The 20905-nt window shown below is 32.6% G+C and overlaps 5 protein-coding genes across 5 annotated transcripts; 3 read left to right on the top strand and 2 right to left on the bottom strand.

Annotated features, from left to right (window-relative positions):
• Nucleotides 1–2459: 2459 nt before the first annotated feature.
• LOC111003082 lies at nt 2460–5616 on the top strand. Its single transcript, XM_022273443.2, has 3 exons — nt 2460–2665; nt 4417–4598; nt 4754–5616. Exons 1-3 carry the CDS (start codon nt 2581–2583, stop codon nt 5573–5575), a joined length of 1089 nt encoding a protein of 362 aa, XP_022129135.2. The 5' UTR covers nt 2460–2580; the 3' UTR covers nt 5576–5616.
• Nucleotides 5610–6962, bottom strand: LOC111003099 (mitochondrial thiamine pyrophosphate carrier-like). The gene has a single exon (XM_022273461.2). The coding sequence runs from the start codon at nt 6815–6817 to the stop codon at nt 5849–5851; it is 969 nt and encodes a 322-aa protein (XP_022129153.1). The 5' UTR covers nt 6818–6962; the 3' UTR covers nt 5610–5848.
• Nucleotides 6963–9664: 2702 nt separating this feature from the next.
• On the top strand, nt 9665–10654 carry LOC111003046 (mediator of RNA polymerase II transcription subunit 10). Its single transcript, XM_022273399.2, has 3 exons — nt 9665–9936; nt 10077–10160; nt 10385–10654. The coding sequence occupies exons 1-3, from the start codon at nt 9815–9817 to the stop codon at nt 10572–10574; spliced, it is 396 nt and encodes a 131-aa protein (XP_022129091.1). The 5' UTR covers nt 9665–9814; the 3' UTR covers nt 10575–10654.
• A 23-nt stretch (nt 10655–10677) lies between these two features.
• LOC111003055 (mitochondrial cardiolipin hydrolase) lies at nt 10678–12504 on the bottom strand. The gene is made up of 2 exons (XM_022273409.2): nt 12027–12504; nt 10678–11620 (listed from the first exon to the last, which is right to left on the bottom strand). Exons 1-2 carry the CDS (start codon nt 12370–12372, stop codon nt 11109–11111), a joined length of 858 nt encoding a protein of 285 aa, XP_022129101.2. The 5' UTR covers nt 12373–12504; the 3' UTR covers nt 10678–11108.
• A 251-nt stretch (nt 12505–12755) lies between these two features.
• Nucleotides 12756–19393, top strand: LOC111003095 (exonuclease 1). Its single transcript, XM_022273459.2, has 11 exons — nt 12756–13148; nt 13268–13387; nt 13531–13582; nt 14075–14284; nt 14867–15082; nt 15345–15504; nt 15934–16070; nt 16546–16748; nt 17044–17572; nt 18524–18696; nt 19162–19393. Exons 1-11 carry the CDS (start codon nt 12988–12990, stop codon nt 19178–19180), a joined length of 1980 nt encoding a protein of 659 aa, XP_022129151.2. The 5' UTR covers nt 12756–12987; the 3' UTR covers nt 19181–19393.
• The last annotated feature ends 1512 nt before the right edge of the window (nt 19394–20905 follow it).

The following is a 20905-nucleotide window of genomic DNA, read 5'->3' on the forward strand; positions in this document are numbered from 1 at the left end:
CATAGAAAGAAACTCCATTGGCGCACAGCCCGGGATCGAACCTACATCAAGCATGACAGTCGCACGGTGAAGCCACTAGGCTGCTCTCAAATTTTGGAGATAACTGAAAGTAAAAACAGGTATTCTTTCTATCTTAATCGTAATATACATTCTAGATTATTTTACTTTTCATAAAACCTTTTTTCCAATTTATTATAGAATTGTGAAACGTAATTACTCCACGGCAATTTAGGTAGATAACGACAATGTATTTGTAAATTAACGTTTCGTAATACGCTGTGTAACCGTGCATTTTATTGTATTTTTTTATCACAACATGATAATATTCCTTTTAGTTTCAACAGTTTCATTAACATCTAAGATTGTCTTAAAATGAGTATGGGCTTAAATGGTTCATAAATGTTAATATAAATCCGTAATCGTAAACTAAAATAAAAAAGGCCTTGGAGACTTCCGAATAGATATTAAGGAAACACTGGTCAAGTATGTCCCAAGAGGATTTAATCGTATTTCGAACCAACGCAATGTCTCGTTTTATTCGGAAGAGGATTAGCTCAGGATTAACTTTCGAGACTTGCTGCCCGCTTCTGCATCTGTCATTCTGGTAAATTGGTGCTCTTGAGAAAAATAAACAATTGTCAGTATGTACCTACTTACCAAATTAGCTTCCACCAAGGTGTTATTTCGCATACAATAAGTATTATCTAGTGCATCTCAATGCTGTATACATGCAACCTACACGTAAATACTTGTCCTTGTCTGCCAGCTTCAGCTTCAAAACAAAACGTCATAATAATAGATTTAACTGTTTAGGTTTTCTTATTGAGGTGTAAGTCTTGACTCACTTGTATTTAAATAATAATAACTAATCAAATCAAGCACAAAATCCGATACGTTTTTTTATCTATGGCATGAATGTTTGTGAAACCACTAATTAGAAATAGATAGAACAGGCACATAGACACCAACTTTGGATTACACGATAAGGCTTCAAAATTGGAGAGCATTGAACCCATTGTGTTCATACTGACCCAATTTTCATATAATTACGTCACACTCTAGTAAAAACGAATGAAATTTGTCGTCGAGATGTTTTTACATTATCTTGCTGGTGCGATAAAGATCACAATTAGAAAATGATGAAATCAGTTTTATATGTAAAGAAAGTTTTTAAACTCGCCTTTTTGTGCTTTCCAAACAATATTTTTTCTTGGGTATTTGAATGTCTGATTTTCGTATAATAAGGAAACATTGCTGGTATAAACTAGTATTTTATAGCATTACTGATTAGGACTCGTTGTTTATATATAACCTAGGATTTTAGACAGAGACTGTTGGAGATTCCGCTCCTATGATGACCGCTCTAGGCTATTTATCGATATCCCCCCTTATTTTTAATAGTTTTTTAAATTCATCAGTTTATAAAAAAACACGTTCTTTCTACATTAGATGACTAGGGCGCTGATGTAGAAATAACTTAGAAGAAAGAACTTTTTACTCATATACTTGTTGAACAAGGCCTTTGAAGCTGAAGTTAATAACAGTCATCTTTTGATTTTCTTTCGAGTTCCTGACAGATTTTTTGTTCCGTTGATTCTTCATCTTATTTGGATAGTAAAATCTCCTATTTGCTTGTGGATGCAGTTCACAGTTCATTTAGTGTTTTATCTCGGTCGTGTTTAAATATGCATAGCATCTAGCGAAGACGCGATTTCGGCGTGCCCCCATTGATCGTCGCGCCCTAGACTGCAGCCTAAAGGGTTAATCAGACACCGTATGAGCGAATGCTAAATGCGCACATGGACAAAAAGCCATTAAAAAAAACACGTTTATTATGGAACATAAGATATACAGGTATCAATTATTCCACGTCATTAAATTTGACTACCCTACTCATCGGCAAAGAAGACAGAATGTTTAGACCGAGAGAAAAAGCTGGCGTAAAAACCTGTCGGTACTCTTTATAAAAAGAAAATCATAAAACAACACATATTTAAAAACAAATATAGCAAATTTTTATACAATGTAGCCTGCCCAGCTTGAGTCCCAGACCCTTTTATCAATTAGATAATAACTAACTTTATAGTAAGTCTTTTTACACAGCTTTTCTTTAATGCATTTCTTAAATTTATTAAAAGGCAGAGATAAAACAGACTCTGGGATTTTATTAAAGAAGAATATCCCTTTTCCCAAAAAAGAAAGATTGAGCCGAGGATTGAACCTACGACCCCAGGATTGAGTCGCACCTTGTAACAATTAGGCCAATACTGCACCACCTTTAGGTTACAGGTGCTTAGTACTTAAATCATCTACCGTGTGTAGAACTTGTTATTTCTGCTCTGATTACCTTAGAGTACCTACCCACCTTAAAGTATAGGATAAAGTCACTTCACCATTCTAGAAGACCATGGGCGGGGATTATTTCCCATTCGTTGCGCGGTATTGTCTCCTTATTCTTTCATTCGGTCTTGCGTCGAAAGGAAGCCAGTTTTACGCGCTAAATTCATACCATTGTTTATTAACCAACTAGGCCAGTAGGCACCACTGTTGGGAACTATTACATGTCTATCATCTGTGAGAATGGTGAAATTTTGGTGGATATTAATATTTTTCACTGAAGCGTTGACCAGTGATAATAAACTGCCTGGAGGTGAGGCAGATAAAGGTACGTTAAATTATAATCAATATACTTACGTACATTTCCCGTAAGAAGCGCCTATAAATTTTTCAAAATTCGTCCTGTCAATCAAATTTATTAAGAAATTATTAAAATGTTTATGATATATGTATGTATAATATTTTTAGAAAATGTAGATGCCGTGCCATAACACAATATTCCGTCTGTTTTATGTTCTCTTTTACTTCTCTAACTTCCTTCATTACGGTAGATATTTATGTATCACAGATAGTTTTTACGAAGCGATAATAATTATAAATTCCTATCGAAATTGTATATTACACCTTTGTTTAATAACTGGTCTTTACCAGTTTGCAATTAAGTATTATTCGAATTTTAGATTGCTTGTTCTAAATAGGTTTAATTTAGTCTAATATAATATGATCTAAGTAGTATAAACATTTTCATAATTTAAATACATACTTGACTTTGTTATTGACATAATAACTTAGGATATTTTTTAATTAATTTATTAGGATTTGGCCATTTTTAAAATTAAAAAGAAAACCAAATCCGAAATATAATTATATATTTTTTACCCATAGAGAAAAATGATATGCTCTTTTTCACACGCTTTTACTTGTACGACGTTCGCGTTTTTAACATAATCATTTATATCTTTCTCAAAATTTGTTATAGAAAAATGTTGTTTATTTTGTTACATTATTAAACACTTCCTTTAGGTTCATCAATATCTTGTTCACCTCTAGAACATAGATAATATGTTTCGTCTTGTAAATTATTTGATTGATTGAAGCTCATTTAATTGATATTCAGGAACTAAATATTATTACAGGAACTGAAATGATATTACCCTCCCTAGATTTTTTATATGAAAGTATATTCCTCCTCGACGGTGTAATTAGTAGTAATTGATATACAAATAGGTAGGTACCTATTTGTATATCAATTACTAAAACTATCTACGAAAGAATTTAATACTACATTTATATAAAAATACATTGTTCATGAAAAACATGAGTTAGTGAAAATTCTAAGAAAAAATAATAATTTTGACTGTTGCGCACGTAATGGTAACCTTAAGCTTGCATTGTTGCAAGCCGTTTTAAAGCCATTTACTATAATGCAATAATTATAACAAATTATATTTATCACGTAACATATATCTTAACTCTCTTTTCACGCTACTAGCCACTAAACAATGGAAGTGAAAAGAAATTGTAGGGTCGTTATGGAAATTGAACGCGCATTTACTTTCTGTCTGTGTTATTTTTCTCATTCAATGTTTACAAAGAAAAAAACACTATTTTAGCTTTAGATTGGTAAAGGCTGAAAGAGTGTGGAAATGCCGTGCTTTCCTCCAGAATGTTCTAGTGTCCATTACAGTATATTAATGCTGATTAAATTAAAAGGGACTTGCTTTTTTTAAGAAAACATGGGTTTCAGTGTTACCACTTAGCGCAAATGATAAACGTCCACATATAAAGTAAAATGCATTGGTACACAGCCGTGATTCGAACACACTATTGGAGGGTTGATAGTTTTCAAGCCCAAACGGTTAGCGCCACGTGTTATTATTGCTGAATAATACGGCACAGGATTTGTTTTAATTCCGTTTTTCATTCATCCTGAATCTCCGTTATTTTCACAACCAAAACAAAAATCGCAAATATAACTTGCTAAAGAATTGAATTCCGGTGTAAATGAATCCCTTTATACAGTATTGATGTTATAAAGCTAATATTTCTATTTATCAAACCTTATTGTTTTTGTTTCAGAATTGCGCTATTTACCTCTCTTCGAGAAACATTATGATGACCGTCCGGTCCCAAACGGCCATCTGCCACCCTTAACTAACGTTCCCATTGCCGGCGAAAGATGCTCGTCGAAGCTGGAATCTGCACTAGATCAAATAAAAAGGCGAAAGAGAAATCAACCAAAAACCTTGGATACACCTTTGGTAATCTTTTAAATTTTTTTATTAGATTCAAATAAATATATAAATAAAATATAATATTTGAATTTATTGATCTTAGTTTTTATTGCTTTTTAAGTCTGGATATTTTAATATAGTTTCCATAATGATTTAACTAGTTTATTATTTAATTATTACAGAGCCAAAGCATAGACCTTGATGGATATAGTTTGTACCAGACAATGAGGAGCGCTCCAATCGATATGATCGTTACAAGAATGCGAGTTCGACTACCACAAAATAGCAACTGGGTGAGAGTAGAAAAATGCTATTTCGACCCTCGCAACGTTTCTTTGGACACGATGCTTTTGTTCCACGACATAACAATATCTGGAAACGTGGATTTGTACGGGAGCAACGAACTCGATCGCAGCATGGTTCCATCCAGAAGAACACGGAGACATTATGCTGATTCCCCATATTATTCCGATTCCAACAGATTTCGTAATAATGGATGTAATATGATATTGAGACTGCGCAAAGCTGGTATTGGCTTCCACACTCGTCCACTGCACCAACAACAAGGAAGATTTAACGTCAAAACTGATTCAGAATTCGTTGAACCAGGTTTCATTAGCGTCTATGCTTACGGCTGCGAAAAGTACATCAACAAAAATTCAATTAGGAACAAAGAAAATTTACCCTTAAAGCGAAGACGGCGGTCTGATGAATTCACATTCAATAGCCGACTCGAAACTCCTCAAGAAGACTTAGTTAGTAAACCATCAGAGAACTACGATATATTATACGAGCCGAGAACTGGGAGAATGGGCTATGAGAGAAGCAGAGCATTTCAGCCAGATGATAATTTAGATGACACAGAAGATATTTCTAGGGAAATGGAGGATATTTTCACAAAGGGTATTAGGACTCTGTTAACGACATATATGAAGAAAGAATTGCAACCTGCTATTAAAGATACACTAATGAGAAATATGGGTTATGTTATTTCTTATGGTTAAGGTACTTTGTAATAATGTATGAAAAACAATGTTATAAACTTCAAATTATTTTATTTAACAAAAACTAATACATCAAAACTTCACTAACAAATACTACAACTATCACAGTACTTATTTTCTATACTAAATGCTGTAAATTAAATAAGTGATGAAGGCCTTGCCTTTTGGTAATTGCTAAGAAGAAAAGTTACACACAGATCATAATTCATATCAGATCGTTTATATAATGACTTGGTTTCTTATTTAAGCTATAAAATTCTTCTACTACAAATATCATTTATGCATCTGTAAGATAACATGTTTAATTTCATCATAAACTGTGAAGTGCAAAGCAGTAACAACAATAGCTTTTACCAAACTAGGTCCATAACCTTTATATAAAGCCAAGACTCCCTCTTCATTTATAGTTAGCATAATACACTGTAATGATCCACTACAATACATTTGACGGCCAAAAGCCTTTCTATGCTGTTGGAATCCTTGTATTTGCAGTCTTTTCTTTATAACATCAAAGGGATATACACATGTTTTAGATACAAGGCCAGCTATACTGCCAGCTATTACATTTGCAATAATTGTAGTTTCAATAACAGACCCCATAGCTTCACTTCTTTGAAAGAAACTAAGTCTATTAAAAATACTTTCAGTAAGTAATTTATACATACAAAACTGTATACCAGCATATGGTGCTATTTGTGCTACGGTAGGAACAATACCCTTAAATAATGAGCTGACGCCTTCATGCCTTATCATTGTTAATAAAGTGTCACTGAACCCTTTATATACTTTATGAATTTTTTGTTCAGCTACCAGCCTTGTTCTAATTGTGTCAAATGGATAGGATAGTATGGTTGCAAATGTAGCTGCCACGGCACCATTAGAGAAATTTAAATAATTTTTATTATTTGTATAAAATTGTGGGTCAGTTCTTTGGAAGCTTTGCGTAAGTCTTTCGTAAGTTGAAAATTGTATAACACCAAATGAAATAGACAGCAATTGCGCGGGTATGTGGCCACTCCATAAGGTTGATACTCCTTCTTCTCTAGCTATGGAGGAAATAGCTTGTAATAGGGAACTATACTTGGATCCATTCTTAATAGGTTCTAATTGTAATTGAAATCGTATTTTAAGGACATCTAGAGGTTGTGCTATTGCTCTAGTCACCGAGCTAGCTATTCCACCTGCAATTGCGCTTTGAGCTATAGTTACTTTTCTCTCAGAGTTTTGGGTATAGAACACCATAATCTATGTACGTATTATTTAACTAAAGTATACGGTATAATATGCATAAAATTATATAAGGCAGTTAAATTAAAAAACCATATCAAGATTCACATGTTGAATTTTATCAACAAAATTCGCCACACATGACACAGATAGTTGACACTTGACAACTGACACAGAATAGTTCAAACTTCAAAGTTCAATCAATGTTCACTTCACTTTATTTTTAAGGGCGACTTCTGTGTAAATTGAGGTGAGGATTAATTTGATGGATTGAATTTAATTTAAGCAGAGTTACGCAAAACAAAAATGACTTCACAAAAAAGACAACACACATACAGTTATTATAATAATTTATGAGCATTAAGTTTTGTATGCCACAAATATATAAGAATAATGTTTTATTTATAACTGTCAATACAAATAACATAATACATAACAATATACCTAATAACTAACCTTAAAATTTAATTATTAAAATATGTTATAAAAAGGAGTCCCTTTAGGCGAGGTTCCGAAGATACTGGCAGCGTTCCCCCTTTGAATAGCTAGACTAATTTTTTGTGCGAGGTAGCTAATAATTATATACAAGAGGTTAACATTATACCTACTACAAGTTATGGAGGGGAGAATCTTATTTATAAGTAAAATTAATTAACAGAAATAAATTTTCCAAAAATTTTGACTTGTAACTTTATCCGGGTTATGGAACTTTGCGTACAATACAGCCTCCAAAATTGCAAAAGCTTCACCTGAAAATACGGAGGTCAAAGAAGCAAGTTTATAGCTCAATACTGTTTTATATGAAGGGATACAGCCGCACCGATGCACTCATACTACTGGGAAACTTGGAGGCATCCGTACGCATCGGCAACCAACCCTGCCAGTCTTTTGAATTTTTTTTTGACTGGCAGAGGGATGTGCTCCCCATCTCACTCCAGATAATGAACGAAGAACGTTACGTAACGTCCGCACCCTTCTCACTTCTTTTAATGACATGGTTAAAATGAGGAACACCGTTTAATTTTGAGTCAAAAATCAGGCCAAAAATTTTTACATGCTTACAACAAGACACAGGGGACCCTTTAAATGAAATGTTACATTGAGGAACCTTGTATTTTATAGTAAACGCAGTAAACATTTGGACACATAAATACCAAGACCACGATCATTTAACCAATCACTCAAGTAATCCAGAGCCGAATGAATTTAGGCGTGATGATGCTTCTACAATTGAATTTGATGAACATAAGACTAAATCGTCGCGTCAGATGTGACAGAAGAAATTCACAACAATCCAGATCATAGGTAAATACTGTACAGGAGTGGACTCAAAACAGAACCTTGAGGTAAGCCACTCCATATAGATCTAGGAGACAGCTCGGTATTTTGGGATCTTATAATAATATAACGACACGAAATAGCATTACAAATAAAACGTACCAACTTCTCAGGAATACTCAGCTGAAGCATTTGTTGCCTGGGCACTGGAACCAACACGTGGTCATACGCAGATGCGATATCCAAGAAAACACCCGCAAGGCAATGTTTCTTTTTAAAAGTAATCCGAATGTCGGTGGTTTTTACACTTAGGCTTTCCATCGTACTCAGGGCTTCCTGAAACCGAACTGGGATTTTGCAAGGATATTGTTATCTTCACAAAACCATTCTAAACGATTTTTAATAAAGTATTCGATAATTTTTAAAAGGGTAGAAGACAAAGCAATAGGTCTGTATGAAGAGAAATCTGATGGGTCTTTGCTAGGTTTTAGAAGGGCAATGACGATTTATCTGTTCCATGAGTCAGGAATAATTCCAAGATCAAAAAAATTGTTTACTAAAACTAGATAGTATCTTTTAGTACCTATATTATATAGTATCTTTTACCACCGATACCCGACATGAAACAGTGAGCGGGATGAATCCATTGACTCCTCCTGAGGATAGACCCTATCTGGAGTATTAGGGGGGTCTGGACGGCGTTTCTCCATTATAGACTACCAAAAATATAACAAATAAATAAAAATAACTTACGTTATTAGTTAATGTTATTAATTAACCACCACTAATTAGATAAGTCAGCTTATATTTATTAAACTACGAGAAAAATAGAAAATACTAAATAATGAAATCGGAAACACGTGTATATGTCACCGTAAGATTGTAAACATCGTTATATTACAATCTATCCAGTAAGATTGTAAACTATCGATAGATTGTGAAACGTATCATTATGATGGCAATTTAACGCATCATTTTTCGCTTGATTGTAATCTATCGATGGGAAGCGGTCAAATTGTGAACCGGCGTAGGACGGAATGCAACTCGCGCTCTGATTGGTTGAACGGTATGTGCCCCCGCCACCCCGGCCACACGTAATATATTTTGTTTGTTATTTCTTTTTTTATAATTAGTGCTTAAAGACATAATAATTGTTGATTTTTTTGAAATTTTTAATTACAATTTGTGTTTGTAGAATAAATATTTCGTTACAATTTGTTTCTAACATATGTCAGGACTTCTGATTTCCTAATAAATAATAAATTTATTTTATTTAAGTGACACGTCTATTTCATTTCTAAATGAAATGAGACCGACCAATCAGGAAGAACTTGCAGACAGTTGACAATTTGACGCGGGACAGATTGTAATTTAACGGTTTCACTTCGGTAGATTACAATATAGCGAAAAATGATGCGTTAAATTGCAATCTTAATGATACGGTTCACAATCTATCGATAGTTTACAATCTTACTAGATAGATTGTAATATAACGATGTTTACAATCTTACGGTGACATATACACATCAACCCGCAACGGCCAACGACGGAATGAAGTTCAATGTTCATACAATTTAATAGTCAAAGTCTGCTGTCTGACATTAACAGTAAACAATTTCGTTTTTGGCATTAGCATACTTTGTAGAAAGAAAACAAATATTAAAGAAATTGTACCAAATATTCTTTCATCTTAAGAAGTAGCACAAATAGTATATATTATACTCAAAAATAACAATGTCTTCACCTTTGGAAAAGCTCGAAACGCAATTAGAAATGTTCATAGAAAATGTGAGACAAATACGTATTATTGTCAGTGATTTTCAGCCACAGGGACAAAGTGTCTTGAACCAGAAGATGTAAGTATTTAGTATATTTTGTCTGCTATAATAACTAATAAATTGCACGTATCTTAAACCTATTAAAACTCTTGTCTATTAGATGGTAGTTTTATACTGTATAAGTCCAGCTTTTTTTATGCGTTTTATAAATATTATAGCCAATCTTTGGTCACGGGTCTACAAGAAGTGGACAAATTAAAATCTCAAGTACATGACATTCATGTACCAACTGAAGTCTTTGAGTAAGTATCAATTCCTGAAATTAAACAACATACATGTTTTTTTATATATCATAGCATTATATTAATATTGTTTTCTATAAAGTTTATTTAAGCAACACTGTTTCTGATTATTATTGGAAGATTCTCAGTTTAATTTAGAAATACAATAATTACTATTGTATAATAGAAAGAATAACTCCAGTCTGCTAAAAGAATCAACTTAATACATTAACTTATTATTTCAGCTACATTGATCAAGGACGTAATCCTCAACTCTACACAAAAGACTGCATTGATAAAGCATTAGCTAAAAACGAAGAAGTTAAGGGAAAAATTGATTCATACAAAAGATTCAAAAGTCATCTTCTTTCAGAACTTTCTAAAACATTTCCTAATGAAATTGCTAAATATAAAGCTATCAGAGGTGGAGAATAAGTTATATGAGTTTTAAAATTAAGTCTATTTTTATGAATACTATTAATATTTTAAGGTTAATTAAAATGTAAACAAATAAAACACTTGAATGAAAAAGCAATTTGGTTTATTATTACAATGCATTTTAAAATAAAAAAAACAACAGTTTATATAAATAGTAAAGAAAGATTATCATGAAAATGAAATATAACTTAGGTTAAAATAGATTGAAAACACTTTTACAGAAAAAAGCAGTTTTACTTAAAAAAAATTGTAAAATTGTAATATAGAAAAGTTACATAATAATTGGTAAACGCAAACGCCTTTTTTAAATAATAAATTTTTGATATAAATCATTATTACTTCATATTAGGTAAAATACAACCATTAACATAGCATCACTTAGGGCATGTTTATTATTTAAAAAATATATATATATTGAATGAGGTCTTCATTTCATAAATAATAGAAAATGTTTTAATATTCTATTCGTATTCTATCCTTCTATCTATCCTTTACAAAATTTTATTTAGATTGGTCTCTAACATTTAAACTTTAATGGACCATATTCTCAAATGCGACAAATTCTTGTGTTGATGGCTTTTCTAATGCCTTTGTATCCAGAACAATGTGAGGTATACTTTGGCTTTCTATATTATTATTAGCCTTGGTATCATTTGGTATTCCAATAACACTGTGTCCGGATTCTGGCATTTCTATATCACGATTGTCAGATTTTAGCATTACAATTTCAGAATCACCAGATTCTGGCATAAGAATTTCAGAATCACTAGATTCTGGCATTACAATTTCATTATGGCCTGTTGTAGTTGTTGTTTGATAAAAATTTTCAATATCACTAGTTTTTTCCCACATTTGATAAAACTCTTTTTTGACTGGTACTACAAGTTGTGATTTAGTTGTTATGTACACATAGTTCCAATTGTCAAAGGAACGGTCATTACCCCAATTCAGAGTTCCCGTCATAAGAATTCTATCATCGACCAAGCAAAATTTGTGTTGCATTGTATATGCTGGGTCAGTTGCATTACATCTTACTTCAGCACCTGTAATCAAATGATAGACATGTTTTGTTAGTTTCAATAATGAAAGCGTAAAAAGTAAAAACTCCGGATAATATTTACATTAATTATTTATCAAGGTTAACGAATTCATACATAGTACTAAATCTACTGATTATTTTGAAAAAATCTTAAATGTATGACAATTATCAGCAAAACAGTGAATTAGGTTCGAGAAAGGCACCCCACAAGGCTTTCTCTAAAACCGCTCTGCCATCTACCGAATATATCCAGCTACGGATAAGCTGTGTTCAATTCGTTATAATCGCTAAGATTAGAACGTGAGGTGCCTGAACTCTGGAAAAATATTCTGATTTTAGACATGGATGGTATCCAGTAATAAACTCAAAATAATACATTTCTTTTACCATTTTAGTACGTTCATACTTACCACATTCGATAAGCTCTCGGATAAAGAAATCTGTTGACTCGTTATATCCTGTGCGGTCGATAATCATTCGAACATTGATATTTTTCTCCTTTAGCAGTGCAACCAGGCGCCCCTGAATTACTGGGTTGTGGATACCAGGCATGCAGACGTTTACACTTTTCTTTGCAGATTCAATGAAGCTTATCAGTTTATCAAAGTAATTGTATGCATTAAACTGTAGTTTACAAAATACCATTACTTCATTAACCTCTGATTTACGGCTTTTGTAAAAATATGCAGCAGCTGATACAACACATGTTATTGCTATCGCGGCGGCCGACGACAGAACACGTGAAGTTATTCGCATTTTAAGTAATATCGAACATGTATTAAATTATTTTTAAGAATACACTAAAACCAGTCTCTAATTTTATACATCGAGATAAAATTAAGAGGTCAAAACGTGCCGGCAACTGAGGGAATATTTTTGTTCTACCCTCATTTTCAGTAATAATTGATAAACTTTCAGAATATATGTTAAATATATATAATAACAAGCTAGTAGATGTGCCAAAAGGAGATAATAAATCATATTTATATATTAATATGATTAATTCCAGGTAATTAATTATAATTAATTCAACCTAAAATATAAGTATATTTTTAATTAGTTTTTTAAATAACAAAAATTTGATGTCAATGTGACTTCGAATTCGTGACATTGACGTTTAATTTTAGTGGCGGGAATTCGCGAGTAGCAGTATTTAGATTTTAATACAATATTTTGATTATTAGTGTTTGTATATGATGACTATATTATTTTGTAGTTTAATTCTTACTATTCTAAGATAATTAGTAAAATAAACGACAAACAACATTTCTCAATATTTAAGGTGAATATTTGAAAATATGCTAAGTGTTCGATTTAGGTAAGGATAGGTTCTAATTCAGACACCAGCATATTTTTGATACTAAAAATATAATGGGTATTACTGGGTTGATTCCCTTTATTGAAAAGGCCTCCCGGAGGTCAAATGTTAGTGAATTTAGTGGATCTACTGTTGCTATCGATAGTTATTGTTGGCTCCATAAAGGGGCTTTTGCCTGCGCTGATAAATTAGTACGTGGAGAAGAAACAGATATGTAAGTATATAAGTAATTAATTTATGTTATTATCATTTCCACAATACTGAATTACCAAACATCCTTTATACAAATCCAGTACAATTACAGTTAATGTAAAAATCGTTATAAATTTTCAGGCATATACGTTACTGCTTAAAATATGTGACAATGTTACTATCAAAAAACATAAAACCAATTTTAGTTTTTGATGGACGACATTTACCAGCTAAAGCAATGACAGAATTAAAGAGAAGAGAGTGAGTATCATCAACTTCATAGTTTCTTAAGGGTTTCAGTATGCTCAATTTGGTATATATTTTTTACTTTTTTCAATATTAATTTATCTTCTATAAATATTTTAACTCTACCTTGTAATTAATAAATTAATTTTGAATTACAGATCAAGAGACATATCTAAGAAAAGGGCAGCAGAATTATTAAGTTTAGGAAAGGTACAATTTTAAAATATTTTAGTAGTAGAAAGATTCAAATAAAATACCATTTTTATTCATGCCACCTTAGATGTTATATATAATGTTACAACTTACACTTGTTATGTTTTCATAGCCTTAAGATGCATGATGCTGTTATGTGAAGTAGAAAAAAACCTTACTGTCTTTACCAGAATAACAGAAGTCCTATGGTTCAAGGTCCAAATAAAGTAGAGTGGAAATTTAACTACTATTAAATTTAACACTGTTTTTCAATTTTTCGTTTATTTTCATATACAATATTTTATTTATTTATTCATAATATGGAAACAAATATAATGAATAGGTTTTTCTTACGAATAGGTTCTTACACACTAAACAGTATATACAAACTAACACTATACAGCTTTCTCTTCTAAGTAACCTTATAAAAAAAATAATTGTGAAGAAGTGTGCTATGTATGTTTTTGTATAATATTAGGAAACTATTGCTATATTACTCTGGTGTTTTAGATTGACGAAGCTAGGAGTTACATACGTAGAAGCGTTGATATAACACATGCAATGGCTTTAAGTTTAATTAAGGAGTGTCGGAAACGTAATGTTGACTGTATTGTTGCTCCATATGAAGCAGATTCCCAATTGGCCTACCTCAATATAAAGAATATTGCACAACTAGTCATTACTGAAGATTCCGATTTGATATTGTTTGGTTGTACTAAAGTAAGTACAATAAAATTTTGATTGTTAATTGATAAAAACTGCAATTTTGTGACAAACGAAATGCTGATATACTTGAAATATTATTCATACACATTGCAATGAAATACCAAACTATCTTAACCATGCCTATATATAGTTTAATTTTATGAAAACTTATGTATATATGTCTTCAATTTATTGCAGTAGTGAAAGTAAGCAAAATTGTTTTTTATTCTTTATATTTTTCAAAAATACAACTCATTTTAGCTGTATAAAATTATTATTTTCATTGTTGAGTACAAAATATTGAATGTAAAAAAAGTTATGTTTACTTATTATATTATTAGCATTTATTTATAAGTAATATTACAGCTACACATATCCTTGTTATTAAAGTAAACTCACAGACAATATACAGACATTGATAAACATTATACAAATGAGAACTTAATATTTTAAAGAAAACCTCTGAATTGTAATTACTGCTTAATAAAGTTAAAATCTGGCATCCTATTTGGTGAGGTGGAAAATGTCATCTTCATCATGAGCTGAAACCGGATACCCGAAACATGCATGATTAATAATAATACATGAAAATTTCAGGTATTATTTAAAATGGATTTAGATGGAACGGGTACTCTAGTAGAGACAGCTAAGCTACCGTTAGTTATGAAATGTCCAATTGAGAAATACAGCTTTGACAAGTTCAGACAAATGTGTATTATGTCTGGGTGTGACTACCTTTCATCGTTGCCTGGGATCGGTCTGGCCAAGGCCAGGCAATTTGTGACAGCCACACAGGATCCTAATTTCGCTAATGTAAGTAATTTCTCCTGAGTAATAATAAAATTTATTATAAAACTTATATTTATTATAAAACTTATATTTATAAAATTAAACCCGGTTTTCTTTTTTATAAATAATGATTTTAATACTTTGTGTACATCTTTACAATACAAATTAATGTTAATATTTATCGTTAAACACGACTGAATTTGTGTAAGCGTAAGAAAATACCTAATCAAAACTAATATTTTTATCCATCCTCTATTTGTTACTCATTAGTCAAATTTAATTACAGGCGTTAAGAAAACTACCGAGTTTCTTCAACCGTTCGAATTTAGTTGTGACCGATGAATACAGAGAAAACTTTCTCAAAGCGGAAGCCACTTTCCGTCATCAGTATGTGTACGATCCTATTGAGAGAAACATGTGTCGACTGGAAGATCCTGATGATGCAGGTAGAATATTAATTTATTTCTATTCCTCAAGGAATATAAGGAAACCATCGTGAGGAAACCGACATATCTTAGGCCCAAAAACTCGACGACTTGTGTCAGGCACTGGTGGCCAGTATCAGCCACCAGTGCCTGACACAAGTCTGACAGACTTAGATTTAAAAATGGTCATAAAACAGATTCTTCAGAAATTGAGAAATCTGAGGGCAAGACCTAAAAGAGGTTGTAGCCCCTTTGATTTATTTATTTTTAAAGGAGCAAAATGTATGAACCTTGGTACGTACATACATAGGAAATAATCACGTTTATACTAAGAAAGCCGGAGTGAGCAAAATTTAGTTAACTCGATCAGAACATTTGCTGATAGTCGAAGTATTCTCTGATATATGTATTTTATGTTGATTGTACAATCTATCTTCTTCTATTCATCAGATGTGGAATTAGCGTTGTGTGTTAACGCGGGGGAACTGTTAGATCCTGAGACGGCGTTTCAATTGGCTTTAGGAAATCTTGATCCATTCACCTTAAAGAAAATGGACGATTGGGACCCTGACAATCGTGATACAAGTGTGAGTATTGTAGAGAGTAGTGTTGGCCTGAGACTCTCGTCCCTGAGGTTTGATGCCCGGCTGTGCAATAATCAAACTACATATTAACAGTTCGCTCGTACGGTGAAACCGGTGTCAGGCACATCAGTGTAAATTTTTAGGGTGCGTCCACTGAAGTTAGCTGTAGTCAGTTTTTTTTTATTTAAATAAACTTTATTGAGCTAGATAATGCGTTATAATCAAATTTTCTATGTATTACATATTTTTTTCTAATATAAGTGTTGTTTTTTCTACTATTGTAGAAAAAACTTTTTAAATAGATTTTTTTCTTGTTACACCAAAGAAAGTATTTATAACTTAACGCGTGTACACACAATTTTTTTTTTCTGATACTGTTCTATTGGAAAAAAATAATAATACAGACAGGAATCTGAGGTCAACACAAAGGCAGACAGTTTTTTTTAACATTTGAATTGAACCATTATTGCATTTACAGAGGGATATAAAAACATCAAACTGGAAAGAGCAACCCATGTCCCCTCATCCAAGTATATGGAATCCAGGTTTCCATAAGTTTTTAAACCAAACCAGTCCCTGGAGGAAGGAAAAGGAATCTATTTTAAACGTAACAAGGCCTAGGAAGAAAGTTGTGAATTTAGTCACTAAGTTTGTACCTGAAACTCAAGACCAAGATGAAAGGTAAAAATTTTGGATTTTTTTTTAATAGAGCCAGTTTTTTATAATCAAGGGGGCGTTCGGTAAAAAAGTGTTTTCTTTAAGTGTGAAAAAGCTCAATGCAAGCTCATGCAAGTCAATAAAAGACAATACTATACTTAGATACTTACTATACTTGATTGTGTACATGTTACGAAAGCACTGAATTCAGGGAACTGTTCAAATTTCATTAAAATCGTTCTAGTGGTTTTTGAGTTATACGCATTTTCTCAGTGATATGTACAATATTGGTATTTTTTTTTTGTTTTACCTTTTTCAGCCTATCTATAGAGACTCTTAGTAATATGTATTGCATTGAACCAGCGAACAAAAAGCAAAAAGTAACTGAAACACATGACACAGTTTTGACAGAAATAAAGTCCACGTCACCGATATTAGAAAATAAAGACAGATCGTTTAAGAAACGGCTTTTAGGAAATAATTCCGTTTTGAAGAAACTTAGTCGGTTCCCGAGGACGTTTCTGGACGACGAACTAATCGAAAGCAAGTTCTTTAAAAGTGATTCCCCTGGTTCAAATCAAAGCAGTGAACATTCCCCTGGCAAACATTCGAACGAAAATAGTGTTCAAAGTGTGTGTGTGAAAAGTGATTTAGTGATTTCCTCCAATAGTGACGATAGTGCCTTAGGTGATTCCGAGCAATTGGAAAATTCGCAAAAGGAAAATTCTCCAGTGAAAGTTCAGACTAGTCCCATATTACAAAGTCCAAGGAATCCCTTTAGGAAGCTGGTCCAAGATTCTCAGGACTCTGTGATTGATGCAGAGGATTTTATGCCCACTACCTCTCAGGTAAGTTTATTTTATAGTACTGAATCATTTTTTTGGCCTCTGTTTCCGGTCACAATTTAATATGTGAAATAGATATTCATCACCAGTTAATTTAAAACAAATGTTGTTTTTTCGGAGTTTAAGACAAATGGGTTTAAATTATATTTTGCCAGTGCTTCTTGTCCGCTCTAGGCCCTATACTTGCGAACTGGTAGTAAATGTAAATTTAAAATTAATTTAAATACTTTTCTGACGTACTTGCAGTTGTTTAACTTTATGAATAATGTTATTTTGACTTTGACATAATATATGTATTTTCTATTTCGGATGTATTTATCGATATTTCTTAAGAAATGACAGCTATTTTCAGGGTTTCGTGAATTTATAAAATATAATAATACAGTGTAAACGCCATATAACATCACTCGATTTAATGAAACTCTCTCTAAAGCGTCGAAATCAATTGACTTTCGTTAGTTTAGCTTGTCTGCCATAGAATGATACCTTCTATTGTAGAATGATTGATTTATTCTATTTTATCTACTGTTGAATGATAGATTGATGCTATGTAGAAGTTCTACATAGCATCAATCATCAATAACGACAACAATTGAGTAATAAAAAGTATCTTACCTTACCAGCTAAATTATTGGAAAATTACATCCTTTATCACCAAGATGCCTGAATATCGCTAGATATGAATAAAATAAGTAAAAAAATACAGCATAATTACTGGTGCAGCAAGAGACATCAGACAAAAATAACAGACTATACGCAATAGTGTTCAAATAAGATTTTTGAGTACATAACTACTAAGACTAGTCTGAAATATACTTTTTCTTTTTCAAATTCTGTTTTTTTTACTCTCCATTTAACGACAACTCTCTATAGCGCCATAAAATGCACAGTACCTTCAGTGACGTTATAAAGAGTTGACACTGTATTTCATTTATGAAAACGATTTTTTTTTAGATACAACTAATTGAATCTCCTCCAAAAGAAGCAAATCCGTTAAGTCAATTCTCCTACACGAGTACGCAAACAAACAGACAGACAAAGAAACCGACTTGCAGAGTTCCCGGCTTGAAGAAGACGGTGCCAAATAACCAGCCGACTTTGTTGAGTAAATTTGGATTCCAAAAAAAGTACGTAAATATACATGTATATGTTATCAAATAGCTTTTTAATTATTTTAAAAACTGGTGTATGTTAATTAAAATCTAAAGATAAGTCATTTTCATACAAAGGTAGATAGATATAGATAGATAGCTTGTATCGACAGATAGCTATTAAAATCCGTCGATTGGTTATTGGCACACTTCTATATTTGGTTTAAGATGTCTATCTCAGATGGTCAAAAATGGATTGACAAATCATGCGTTTGGGCGTTAAAAAACATCGGACAGCAAAAAAGTGAGATCATAGATTTTTTTATTTTCCGGCGTGAAAAAGGCCAGCAACGCACTTGCGAGCCATCTGGCATTGGCATTGTGGCGGTTGGAACTTAACAACTAGTGAGCCTCTTTGCCTTGAATAAAAAAATAATTTTGTATATTGTTATTCAAATTCCTAAAAAATCCTTTCTGACTATTTTCTTCTATTTTTTTCAGACCAGTATTGCGGAGGTGAAGTGAAGATATAATTTCATATAGTCTATAAAAAAAATATATATAAAAAATCTAATTTTCGATATGCAGAATAAAAGTACAAAGCATGACAATAGATTTAAGATTAAAAATAAGTGATTACGTATAAGCGGAGATTATGTTGTATTATTTAATATTGTTTCTTACTCTTGACTGCATTTATTGTTGATTTTGTAAATAAAAAATATTTCGAATCGCCTTTTTTTGCAAACCCTAAAGAATCCTTATTCTGTCTAGAAGAGAAGAAGGTTGGCTTTCCTCTTGATATTTTCTTTTATCGTACAGTGATAAAATTGAAAATTAAAGTTCATTGGCTCCGTCGGGGTTAGAAGCTACCATATCAGGAAAGGCAAGCACGATGCAGCCTCAAGGTCAATACTGCTCTTACTGTAGAAGTCGGAGCTAAGCTGAACTGAGATTACATAATTGTAATCAGAAACCTTCTATTATTCTGTGAACATAAGAATGTTATTAACTCTTAATGCAAAAACATCTTTAAACATTAGTATCATACAGTAAAAGTTTTTAAAGTATAGAATCGATTTAATTAGGTTACGGTTGTTGTATTTATATGTTCAGATATATATTAAATGAAACACAGTTTGAAGCTGTAACAACTTACTTGGTTAGTTGATACGGTTTAGAATATTAGCTTATAACTAACATAAAATTACCTAGTGGGGGTTGAGGAGGTGAAAATGAACTTATGCAGGCCCGCATCAAGAAGGTCGACTTTGACGCGGTGACTGTGGGGCTGCGTCTACACTCTACACTCTATTCTCTGCTATTCAGAGGGGTAGCGAGACCACACCCACTAAAAACACCTCAGGCCATCATACGCCCTTAAAATGGGCCCTTGGGATTCGCTTCGGCATTATACCCAAGGGACGAGAAAAAAAACTAACCTGGCTTATCTAAGTGTAGTCGATCATTTGGACGTTATTCGAAGAAACGTTAAATTACAATTTATGTGTGTGGAAAAAATTAAAGGGCTTAAATTGGCTTCTAGTGTGCGATGATTGTTTACATATTGTTGTCGCTTCTAATTATGTAGAACTAAAGTAAATATGTACATGCAACTTAACTGCCGTAAGGAGAAAATTTCATGTTCTAGTGTTTTTTTTAAAACAGTATAATAGAAATGTGAAATTTAAAACATATAAAAATGACGATGAGCAAAATTAAAAGATCGTATCTCCCGCGGCACGAATGTCTTGCGGTGAAGGGTTCTATGGGACTCGCTACTGTACGCACTGAAACCTCACGGCGCCAATAGCATTCGCCTAAAGCAGGAAACGGTAAGAGCGTAGGCTTTTCAGAATCCAACCACGCGATCAGCCGCTAAAGTCACGACCACCAACGGCCATAAATGATGTAGGATGGAAATTGGCCCAGCAAGAGGGATACTATCAGCCTATTCGCCATGGTTTGTAGAGATGGGGGAGTAAAAACATGGACAAACACAACAACATCAAAAAATCGCAAAACTGAATAACAGTTTGTTGGCGATCATAGCGCTCTGTTATTCAAAAAATCCTGTGCATTTTACAATTACTTACATTAGGTATACTAATGTCTGAGTACTTCTATTTATGTTATTCATTTATTGTATACTAGCGACCCGCCCCGGCAAAGCTGCAAAGCTGATACTAAATACACTACAGAAAATCTGTGAACGTTGTATATAAAAATGTGGGTTATCCATAAG

The sequence above is a fragment of the Pieris rapae genome, chromosome 4, assembly GCF_905147795.1.
Source record: "Pieris rapae chromosome 4, ilPieRapa1.1, whole genome shotgun sequence".
NCBI lineage: Eukaryota > Metazoa > Arthropoda > Insecta > Lepidoptera > Pieridae > Pieris > Pieris rapae.

Excerpts from the sequence above, each read along its gene's own strand:
- LOC111003095 (XM_022273459.2), top strand. The coding sequence starts at position 12,988 with ATGGGTATTACTGGGTTGATTCCCTTTATTGAAAAGGCCTCCCGGAGG. Across the intron at positions 14,285-14,866 it reads TATTGTTTGGTTGTACTAAA|GTATTATTTAAAATGGATTT; the intron begins GTAAGTACAATA and ends TGAAAATTTCAG. Across the intron at positions 16,071-16,545 it reads CTGACAATCGTGATACAAGT|AGGGATATAAAAACATCAAA; the intron begins GTGAGTATTGTA and ends TTGCATTTACAG.
- LOC111003099 (XM_022273461.2), bottom strand. The coding sequence starts at position 6,817 with ATGGTGTTCTATACCCAAAACTCTGAGAGAAAAGTAACTATAGCTCAA.
- LOC111003055 (XM_022273409.2), bottom strand. The coding sequence starts at position 12,372 with ATGCGAATAACTTCACGTGTTCTGTCGTCGGCCGCCGCGATAGCAATA. Across the intron at positions 11,621-12,026 it reads CCGAGAGCTTATCGAATGTG|GTGCTGAAGTAAGATGTAAT; the intron begins GTAAGTATGAAC and ends ATTTGATTACAG.
- LOC111003046 (XM_022273399.2), top strand. The coding sequence starts at position 9,815 with ATGTCTTCACCTTTGGAAAAGCTCGAAACGCAATTAGAAATGTTCATA. Across the intron at positions 9,937-10,076 it reads AGTGTCTTGAACCAGAAGAT|CCAATCTTTGGTCACGGGTC; the intron begins GTAAGTATTTAG and ends TAAATATTATAG. Across the intron at positions 10,161-10,384 it reads GTACCAACTGAAGTCTTTGA|CTACATTGATCAAGGACGTA; the intron begins GTAAGTATCAAT and ends TTATTATTTCAG.
- LOC111003082 (XM_022273443.2), top strand. The coding sequence starts at position 2,581 with ATGGTGAAATTTTGGTGGATATTAATATTTTTCACTGAAGCGTTGACC. Across the intron at positions 2,666-4,416 it reads TGGAGGTGAGGCAGATAAAG|AATTGCGCTATTTACCTCTC; the intron begins GTACGTTAAATT and ends TTTTTGTTTCAG. Across the intron at positions 4,599-4,753 it reads AAACCTTGGATACACCTTTG|AGCCAAAGCATAGACCTTGA; the intron begins GTAATCTTTTAA and ends TAATTATTACAG.